The following is an 11,149-nucleotide window of genomic DNA, read 5'->3' on the forward strand; positions in this document are numbered from 1 at the left end:
AAGTTAAAGAGAAGGTCTTTTTATTAGCTAAGTTTATTAAGTAAAAGAGACTATCTAAAAAGCTATTAAATAAGTACTTTAGCCTCTTTATAGTAAAGTAAGTAGTTAATAAAGGTAAGGCCTATAAAATAAATATAAGTACTAGATATAAAATCTATAATATTTTTTCTTTATTTTAGCTAAAGAAGTTCTAGGGATTACTAGTAAAGTCTTAACTAATACTAATTAAGGAAAAAAAAGAAAATATATATAAAGTAAATTAAATTATAGCCTATAAAAAGCTATAGTAAAATTAGTAGTACTTTATTAAGTAAAAAGGGTATAGTAAAAAAGAAAACTCTTAGGAACCTTAAAGAAATATTATAAAAGGATTATAATATAACTATAAGTAAAAGGTTACTAAAAGAAGACAAGAGTATAATTAAGCTAAGTAAAGATTAGCCTAAAGATAACTAGATTAAAGATTTAATTATTATAGTATAAAGGCTAAAAAATATAGGTAGCCTAAAGGCTAAGTATTTAAAAGCTATAATAAGTAAAAAAAAAAAATAAAGAAAAAGACCTAGAAGATACTAAAGGTAGTAGTAGTAAAACTTATTTACTACTTTACTTATTATTTTCTAAATTACTATTACTAATATTTTTATTATTATTATTATTATTATTATTATAAGTAAAAAATATAAAGAATATAAAAGTACTACTTTTATTTTTACTAGCTTTAGATTTAAGCTTACTAGTATACTAAAAAAAAGTTAATAACTAGTATAAAAGGTACTAAGAGGGCACTAGGTAAATATTAAAGAAAAAATACTTATAACCTAAGAGTAAGTCTAAGACTACTTTAAAAAGAGGGTAGTCTAGGCTATAATAGTAGTAGTCTACTTCTAGAAGGTAATAATCTAGGCCTTAAAGGCTATAATAGTAACCTTAGTAATATAAAGTATAAACTTAGCTAGCTTAACCTAGTAGTAAAAAAAGTTAGTAATAGTCTTAAAGGCTATAATATAGTACTAATAAAAAAGCTACTTTTTCTCTTTAGCCTTAGCCTTATACTTAGTATTAAGGGCCTTAGCTAAGTTAACTTAGTACTAAAGTACTTTTTAGCTATAACCTAGGCTTTATTAATCTTGTCTTAAGCTAACGTTAGTATAAAAGGTTACTAGGGGAGCACTAAGAAAGTAAATATATAGTAATACTATAGTAAATATAAGTAGGCTTAGTAAAATAGTTTATAGCCTTAAAAAGTAGTATAGCTTAATACTAGCTATAATAGTAGTATAAGTAGCCTATTTAAGAAGTTAGTAGCTACTAAAAGTTATAAAGATAATAAAAGTAAAAGTAAATATACTAGAATATAGGCTTACTATATATAGTAGTATAATAAGTATACTTATTACTATAGCTAAGATATATTAGCTAAAGTACTAAAGGGGGACACTAGAGGAGCACTAGGTGTAAAAGAAGGTATATAGTAGTCTTTATATAGTAAAAAAAGTAGTAGTATAGGCGCCTAATATACTAGGACACTAGTTAGTTATTTAGTAAATATAGTAGTTATAAGGTATATTATAATAAGCTTTCTTTTTAATATAGGTAAAGGTAGTAGAGAGTAATAAAGTAAAAAAAGGCACTAGAGGGCTAGTAAAACTACCTTAGTTAGTAAGACTAGTAGTAGTAAGGCTATAGTAGTAGTAGTATATTATTAGTAAAAATTAGTAAAAGTAAAGAAAGATATAGTATAGTAAAGAAGCTAGTACTAATACTAGTGCTATTATTATTACTATTACTACTAGGTAGTAGTAGTAATAGTATAGTAGTAGTAAAATAAAAAAATAAAAATAATAATAAAGTAAGGCTATTAAGAAAAAAAAAAGAAAAAAATTAAAGGTAAAAAATTAAAAGAAAAGTAAAGCTAAAAAGGTTACCTAATTAGGCTAAGTAAGAATAATAAGGTAAGTTATAATAGTATCTTAAGCTTATAAAGTAAAAAAAAAACAGTAAAGAAGAAAAAAAAATAAACCTAGAAGGTTACTAGTGTAGTCTACTAAAAGTAAAATAAGGGCTTTCTTTTATTATAAAAGTAATATAACTTAAGGCTTAGGCTATAAGAAATAGAAGTAATAAAAAAGTAACTATATAATAAAGGCCTACTAAAGGTATATAGTACCTAAGAGGGTATTATAGTTAAAAAGATAAAAGGTAATAAAGTATTATAAGTAGACAAGGTATCCTTATTATAAAGTAAGTAACTTCTAGTAAGGCTAGTTAGGTAATAGAGGCTTATAACTTAGCTAAGAATAACTATAACCTTAGGAAAGTAATAGTCTTAGCCTAGTTAGACTATAATAGCTATAAAGGCAAAGTTAAAGGTAATTAGCTAGCTAGAGAGATAGCTATTTACCTAGTAACCTACTAAGCCTAAAGGTGTTCCTAGACGCCTCTAAGATACTAGCTAGTAGTAAAGCCCTAGGGGCCTACTAGAGTACTACTTAAGGTCCTAAGGACAGGACCTTAAGGGGAAAGGATTATATTAAGTGCTAAAGGTAGAGGGCACTAGGGGACTACTAGCTATAGGGCTACAACTAGGAAAACTATTATCTAAGGGTTATATAAAAGTAAAGTTTATAAAAACAGGAGAATTAGGAGAAGGTAGATTAGAAAATAGTTATAATTAACCTCTAACTATACTATTTGTAGACTTCTCTACTTAGTACTATAATACCTCTAATATACTAGTTAGCTATTAGATTTATTAAAGTTATAGTAATAATCCCTTATATAAATAGATCTATTATTATTATCCTAGAGACCTATTTCTATAGTATAACTAATATTATTATCTTTATTATCTTTGTTCTTATTATCTTTATCTAAAGTATCTTAACTATAGTACTAGGTAGCTTTATAAGGTAGTAGGTACAGTAGTAGCTAGTAGACTTATTACTAAAGGGACTAGATTTTCTCCTTTTGTTCTTAAAGGCACTAATAGATAGGTTTACCTCTAGCTAAATAACCTCCTCTAAATCTAAGGTGTAGTTAATATAGCTTTTAAAGGTATAGCTAGGTATATAACTTATAGTAGTATTAGGCCTACTAGGTAGACGTTAGTTAAGTATATATTAGTAATAGTATTAGTAGTAGTAGCTTTAAGTATCTTACTACTAGCTAAAGGTTTTATATATCTATTACTTATTTATACTAGTAGTAAAGTATATCCTTATAGTTTTATATTAGTATTATCCTTTAGTAAAAGGTATTAATAGTAGTATTAAATCTTATAGTAGTAAAAAAGGTTAGTACTACTAGTAATATAGACTATTTACTTATTAGTAATAAGATAGTTAGTAATAAAAGTGTTAAAGGTAGTAATAAGACTATTATTATTAATAGTAGTAAAAGTAAAGTTAATAAAGGTAATAAGGTCTTTAAAAGTAAAAGTAATAGGGGCTAGTAGTCTAGTAAGTAGTAAAAAAGAGTATTTTAAGATATAAAGTCTTAATAGTAAAGTTAATAATAATATTATTAGCTATAGTTATTAGTATATATATAGTAAAAAAGTGTAAATCTTAAGAGAAATCTAGTACTATATTTATAGTAGGGCTTTAGCTAGTAACTTTATTATTATTATTATTTAAGGGCTTTAATTAATAGTAGCTTTAGTAGTAGTAACCTTAACAAGAAAACAAAGGAAGTAATAGAAGTAAAAGAGTATAAAGAAGAGTAAGAAAAGTAAAGTTATTAAAGTAAAGGTTAATAATAGTAGTATTAGTGTTAGTAGCTAGAGGTATAGTAGATCTAGCTAGATAGGTTAGTCTAGCGTAGGCTAATAGTAGTAAAAAAATCTACTAGTAAGCGTATATTAGTAGCTAGGCTAGTAAAGTAAATACCTTTAATTAATTAGTTACCTTTAAGATAACTAATTAAATAGCTCTTAATAGTAATTTAGTATATTTACCTCTTATTATAAATTTAATAGTAGCAAAGGGTTAATTACCTATAGTATTATAACTAGTGGTTATACTACTACTTAACATAGTTAAATAGGTAATAGATTTAATGACTAACTAAGAGCTAGAGCTACGGCTGGCAACGGCTGGTCTTATAGACTGGCGACAGGTGGGGCCCAGTGGGGCACCAGCTGTCGGCAGGATATCGGCCTGACCGATGGATCCACTGGCAAGGCCAAGAAAGTAGATCCAAAGGTTGGCCACATTGTCCTGTGACATAGTTGTCCTACCCCTTAGTATAAAGATGTTATTACAGGCGTATTATTATTAAAACTTTTACTTTATATTACATTAAGTTACTCTAGCCTGCCTATAATATCCCTATTAGTACTATTAATTACTAGTTTGTTCAAGAGAAACTAATAGATAAAGTATAATCCTACAGCGAGTATATAAGCAATCTATACGACCGCGGATCTATTCTACTTTTGCCGTGCATTACACTAATAATAAGTCAGGGATTCGCCGTGGTTTCGTCACAAAGGGATACCTTTGCTAGGTGATTCCCTCGCGAAGGATAGATTTGTACGCGTACATCATCACGTCATAACCAACCAATATACCATTAAAATCCCTACGATTCAACAAAAGCGGATTTAACGAGCAACAGTGATCCAAACATAAGCAATCTGGCCCACCAGTTTAATAGGGACAAATTGTGAAATAGAGACCCTAGTCCATAAGGGAAGAAATGTTGCAATGATGATAACAATCTGGCGCCGCACTCTATCTTTTGTACATTTAACACGGATCAAACACCACTGCAGTATACCAAACCATCCTGGATCGCCTTCTGGAACTTGGCGACATCAGGCGTGACAAGCATACTAAAATGATCAGCATCAATCGAATCACACTTCACTTGACCACCGACAAGCCTATCCCAGCCATTCGGCCCTGGCGGCTTTCCTGGCGCTGTGATCCAAGCTAGCGGACCAATAGCTGGGCTCTCCAAGAACCCAGGCACCTGCTCCATAACAAAGCCGCTCTGGCCCAGATACTTGCAGTCGTCATCGCCGAGCCGCTCTATAACGCTACGGCTACACCATAGTAGCCAGACGCGGCTCGGACGGCGATCTGACGGCATGGGAAGCGGGTCGTATTCGGCAACACTGCGCACCATGTGCGCCATGTGAGCTTCCTGGCTGCGTTGAACCGCCGGGTTGGCCGAAATGCTGGATTTCAGCATGGGCGGGGAGAAAAGCAGCTTGATGGCTGGCAGCACGTCCGGGTTGGGACGTAGTAGCGGAACCGCCATATCAAACAGAAGCAGTCCTTGCACGCTGTGTCCCTCGGCGATCAACTGCCTCGCCGTTTCGTATGCGTACACGGCGCCGACCGAATACCCCGCCAGGAAGAAGTTGCCTGCGGGATGCGCGTCGACTATTGCCTGCTTGAAAAGTGCTGAGACCTTTTCGACTCCACATGTGAAGCTTTCGCCGCTATCAAGGTACGGAGATTCCAGAACATACAGAGCCCGGTCATCGGGAAGCGGCTGCAGGAACATGTAGTTTAATGCGCCGCCAGTGATGTCTGGGAATAGGAAGAGTGGCGTGGGTCCCGATGCTTTGCGGCCGTGCAAGAGGACAATGTTGGCCTTTGGACCACCGGTAGTAACCCCGGGGCTTACAACCGATGGTTTGGTGGCCACCTCGTCGCAGCCGGTGAGTGTTGTTGTGCTTCTTGCTTTTGATATCGTGGGACTCGGCATCCGGGCCGTTTGAGCCGAGATGTTGGTCAACGTATCCAATGATTCGCTTTCGTCCTTGTTAACGACGGCTACTTCTTCCGAGATTTGCCCTGATTCCGGAGCATTTGGATATGGTGACTTGGGTTCCTTCTCAACGCTCAAAATCTTGTCGCAATCAAACTCCAAATACGCACACATGGTCGGGATATGAACCGAAGGCCCCACGCAGAAGAGCCGCAGCGATATGGCGTCTTTGAGAGCCAACTTGAGGTCGCCTAGGCCCTTGGTTATGTTAAGAGGCTGGCCCAGCATATCCCGGACAATTAGAGATAGAAGACTTCTCCACGTCGGCGCTGAGAGCAAACCACCTTGGCTTATGGATATCAGATCAACGTTTGCGCGTGGGACAGGGCTGTCGAGCATGGCAAGCACAGAAGTCATTCCGGCGGTTATGTGATCGATCTCGGCTTGGGTAACGTCCGAGATGACATGTAAAACGCCCCTTATTCGCAGCTTTGAACTGGGAAGCGTCTTGACCAGTTGGTTGGTGCTGAAGAAGTGTTCCAGGACGGGTGGCGGACCGACGACGGTGTGCCATGACTCTTCTAGCCCTGTGCCGGCTATTTTCATCTTTTCATTCTGTGCCGTGCTCTATTGGTAACCGTTTTAGTAACAATCCGCCTCAATAATGACAACCAACGTCGATGCACTCACCTGAGTTTCGTGATACGAATCCAAGAAAGATTGCAACCGGGTGGCATCCACACCGGATACATACCAACCCCAGCTGCCAGGGCCATTGTATATCGACTTTGTCCTCAAGTCAACAACTTGACATAGGCGAAAAACCATCCGAATCGAATCAAGGCTGGACTGGTGTAGCGAGGCCATGTCATGAGCAGATAGAAATGTGACAGCGTTTAGCAAGCCGCCGCAGACAGCCGCCGCGCAGATGGGCGCTTTTGACGAGAGTATCTCGGGGTTGGATGCGGCATACCTGCGACAATGGGTGAGTCAACATGAAGCAACCGAGGAGTGCAGAGTGACAAACTGAATTAGAACACCCGCGCGCATTATCGTCACCAACACGGCATCCATTGAGGCATCTGTTGCTAAGACGTGTTCGGCAAGCTGCAGCAAATCGGTGAAATCATTCGGACAAGCCCCCTTGGAAGACGGTTGCGCATCCATCTCGTCCCGCACGAGGGACGTTGCCCTCTGTAAAAATACCTGCAGCCATGGGCTACACGGGGCTTGGGAGTAGAGAAGTTGCAAAGTCGGAAGGAAGTCGTCTGTCTGGTCGCCAAAGACCAAGACTGGTCGTTCTTGAGTGCCAACGGACTCCATCCTGTACATTGGCCAGCACGGTATTCAGTGATTTAGGACAGCGGTGGAGGGCTCGTTGATCGTGCTGAGATATGCGGACGGGAGAGGAGTGAAATTAGAGAGATGAGATGATTCGAACAACTGGTATGCAAACACTTCATCCCTGACGAGACCTGAGGATCTGTTTAACCTACGATTATTTATGCCTTTTCCTGAAAAGGTAGTTAAGCTTGTGAGTGAAGGTAGTCTAACCTCTTGCAGGAGTATGGCGGGTCAAAGAGCGGCAATAGAGTAGACGTTATCGGGCTCGCGGTTTGTGGAGGGCGACGTGTAATAGCAGTAGGGCAGCTGAATTACTATGTGTGCAATCCTCGTGTTGAATACACTGAGAGGCTAAAAGTAGCGAAGGTGCCCCTGTTTACACTCACTACCGCATTTACAGTCCTTACTTCTTCGGGTTAAAAAACCACAATTTTTAGAGTTTTACAGTAGGGGTATATTAAACTAATCTTAAACACTAGATAGAAAACGTCTATATATAGATCGTACTTTAAAAGGTTATATACTAATACTCTAATTAGAGTTTATGAACTTTCTAAAGTACTCCTCTACTACCTTAGTTTATTACGTTATTAAAGCCTTAAGGTTTTAGTAAGTGTTAGCACAACAGGTAGGCTTAGATCTCTTAGAGAGAATAATAGCCTAATAGTATATAAGAGAGTTTATCTCTTATATAAAGATATATCCTATAGAAGCAAGAATATAGGATAACAGGGGTAAATATAGAGATATAAGGATATAGATATAAAGAGAGTATAATAGTTAGTCTTATTATTTTATTACTAACTATTCTAATTTTACTTACTTAGAGAGAGAATAAGATAAGATAAAAATAAGAAGAAATCTAGCCCTTATATAGCTATACTTAGCTTACTAGAATATTCTATACTTATATAAGCTACTTAGAAATTACCCTAAGATTATATAACTTAATAACCTTAGTTAGATAACCTTAACTTAAAGTAGTAACCTTGTTAAAGAGATAGTGTTAGGAGGAGGTTTCTTAGATATTCTAGTATCTTTTTTTATCTTCTAGTAATTATATAATTAGATATACTTATGTAATTAATATATATATTAATTTACTAAGTTAGTAGATTATATATATATATCTTATATATATATAACCTCTATAATAGAGGAAATATAAGATAAAGAAGTATTAAGAGTATAAGAGATACTCTTAGTTCTTATACTTCTAATACTCCCTCTTTTACTCTATTATAAAGTAAAGTAGAGTATAAAAAGTACCCTAGAATAGAATATAATATTTAGTAGTAAGTCTTAATAAGTATAATAACTTATTAAGAAAAAGTCCTAAAAATATTAAGAAAAATATACTAATATATAGGTATATTATCTAGACTTATTTTTATTATATAAGCCTATTAGCTTAATAAATTCTTAAAATTTAACCTTAGGAAGAGGTTTTATTAAGCTATTAGTAAGTATAGAAGAAGTAGGTATATATTCTACTTCTATATTATCTTTTTTAATCTCTTAACAAGTATAATAATAATATAAGGTAGTATACTTAGTCCTCTAATAATATTTAGGGTTATAGGCTAAGCTTAAGGCTATATTATTATCTGTTTTAATAGTAATAGGGGTTATATTATACCCTATTTTAGATAATAAGCCCTTTAACTAAACTACCTCTCTAATAGCTTTCTATAGGCTATTAAATTTAGCCTTAGTAGTAGATAGAGAGATAGTTAACTATTTTTTTAACTTTTAACTAATAGGCTCTCTAAGTAAAGTAAAAAGATAACTAGAAGTAGATTTTTTAGTTTCTTTATAACTTACCTAGTTAGAATTAGTATATTTTACTAGGTTAAGGGTATTATTAAAGCTATTATTATCTATATTACCTTTATAAGTAATATTATAATTAATAGTCTCTTTTAAATATCTTAATATACTTTTTCTTTACTTAGGTAGGAATTCTATAGGGTTATAAAGGTAACAAGAAGTAAAGGATACACTATAGGCTATATTTAGCCTAGTTATAAATATAGTGTATATAAGAGAACCTATAAGTTATTAATATTCTTTTAATAGGTCCTTAGGAAGAATATATCCTTTTATCTTGTTGCTTAAAGGGCTATTTAATATACCTATTAATATAAGTATATTATTTATTTTTACTTCTAATAAGTTAAACCTTTTTAAAAGCTATTAGATATAATAGGCTTAAGAGATAGTTATAGACCTTTTAGATCTATCTCTAGTTATATATAGCCCTAAAAACTTAGAAACTTTGCCTAGGTCTTATATCTCTATATATTTAGAGATTTTACCTTTAATATTTTTTATATACTTAATATCTTTATTAAGTATAAGAAAATTATTAATATAGGTAATAATATAATAAGAATTATTTTTATCTTAGTTATAATAAGTAGCTTTATTTAACTTTAAAGATATAAAACCTATATTTTTAATATAAATTTTATCTTTAATTACTACTGCCTAGGAGCTTATTTAAGGCTATATAAAGCCTTAAGAAGTAATAATATCTAATCTTTATTTTCCTAACCTATAGTATTTAGATTAGGATATTTAATAAAGAAATTAAATAAAAGAATATTAGAATAGTCTATATAGACCTTTTCTTCTAAGTCTCTATATAAAAAGGCTTTAACTATATCTATTTATTAGATTTCCTAGTCTAAGGCTACTGCTAAAGCTAATAATACTTTATAAGTAGTAGGATTACTACCTATAACAAAGGTTTAAAAATAATTAAGCCTATATTTTTACTAGAAACCTCTAATATAGAGGTAAGCCTTATATTTATTAATATTATTATTAATATTAAATTTTTTTTTAAAGACTTATTTAGTAGTTAAAGGTACCTTAGAAGACTTATATGCTTCTTTAGGTTCTACTGCTTTTAAAGTGCCTCTTTAAATAATAGTAGCTAGTTCTTTATATATAGCTTTTAGCTAGAGGTCTTTTTTAGGGCCTTCTAGAGCTTGTTTTAAAGTAGTAGGCTCTAGAGGTTATATACTATAGTTATATTCTATAGTATTATTATAGGCCTTATATTTATCCTTTTTTTCTTTAGATATAAAAGGTATATTAACCTTTATATTAGAAGAAGGAATAATTTATTTATTTATAGAAGTACTAGAAGGAATAGTTGTTTTTTTTTTCTCTTTTATAGTACTTTCTATAAATTTAATATATAAGGTCCTTACTATAGAGGACCTATAAGGCCTAGAAGAAATATATATAGTATATATATTATTTTCTTCTATAGATAAATAAATACTTTCTTTTGTATAGGTATTTAGTTTATTTAACTAAATACGCTTTTCTTTAGGTCTATATATTAAGACCTTAAAGCCTATTTTATATATATTAGATAAGTCTAGCTTATTATCTTTATTAGGATAATAATAGTCTAAAAAAGCCTCTATAGGGGTCTTATCTAGACGTTTTATAGTAGTATAATTTAATAACTTAGTAGTTTCTTTAAGAATTATATCCTATAGAAACTTAGGTAAGTTATTTACTACTATAATAGTTCTAGACTTATCTAGAATAGCCTATTAGTTCTTTCTACTATACTATTTTATTCTAGTGTATAAGGCGTAAAAGGCTCTAAAATAATGCCTTTTTCTTTAATATAGGTAGATAATTCCCCTATATTAAATTTAGTGTTATTATCTAAGCGTAAACGCTTAGGATAACTATACCCCTAATTTTTATAATATTCTAGCTTATTTTTAAGGATATTAATTATATCCTCTTTATTTTAAAGAATTCTATTTCTCTAAGGCTAGAATAATTATCTATAAATAGAATAGTATAGTTATATCTATTTATAGAAGTAAAAGTTATTTTAAGAGTATTTATATATACTTTTTCTAAGGGAATAGTTACCTTATTATAGTTAATCTTAGGCTATTACCTAGTTAACTTAGAAGAAATATAATTAGGGTAGTTTAAATCTTCTTTCTTTAGTTTATCTAAAGGAATTCCCTTTATTAACTTAGCTATTTTAACTAAGTAAAAGTAAAAAGGATAAGCTAATTTTTAATACTATTCTTCTGTT

At 32.4% G+C, this 11,149-nt stretch overlaps 1 protein-coding gene across 1 annotated transcript; it reads right to left on the minus strand.

Annotated features, from left to right (window-relative positions):
* Positions 1 to 4,761: 4,761 nt before the first annotated feature.
* On the minus strand, positions 4,762 to 6,891 carry LY79DRAFT_674985 (Alpha/Beta hydrolase protein; the record flags this gene model as incomplete). The annotated part of the gene is made up of 3 exons (XM_060564384.1): positions 4,762 to 6,351; positions 6,415 to 6,697; positions 6,752 to 6,891. 3 exons carry the CDS (start codon positions 6,889 to 6,891, stop codon positions 4,762 to 4,764), a joined length of 2,013 nt encoding a protein of 670 aa, XP_060407280.1.
* Between the last annotated feature and the right edge of the window lie 4,258 nt (positions 6,892 to 11,149).

This window comes from Colletotrichum navitas (assembly GCF_030913465.1).
Source record: "Colletotrichum navitas strain CBS 125086 chromosome Unknown LY79scaffold_167, whole genome shotgun sequence".
In the NCBI taxonomy this organism is placed as follows: Eukaryota; Fungi; Ascomycota; class Sordariomycetes; order Glomerellales; family Glomerellaceae; genus Colletotrichum; species Colletotrichum navitas.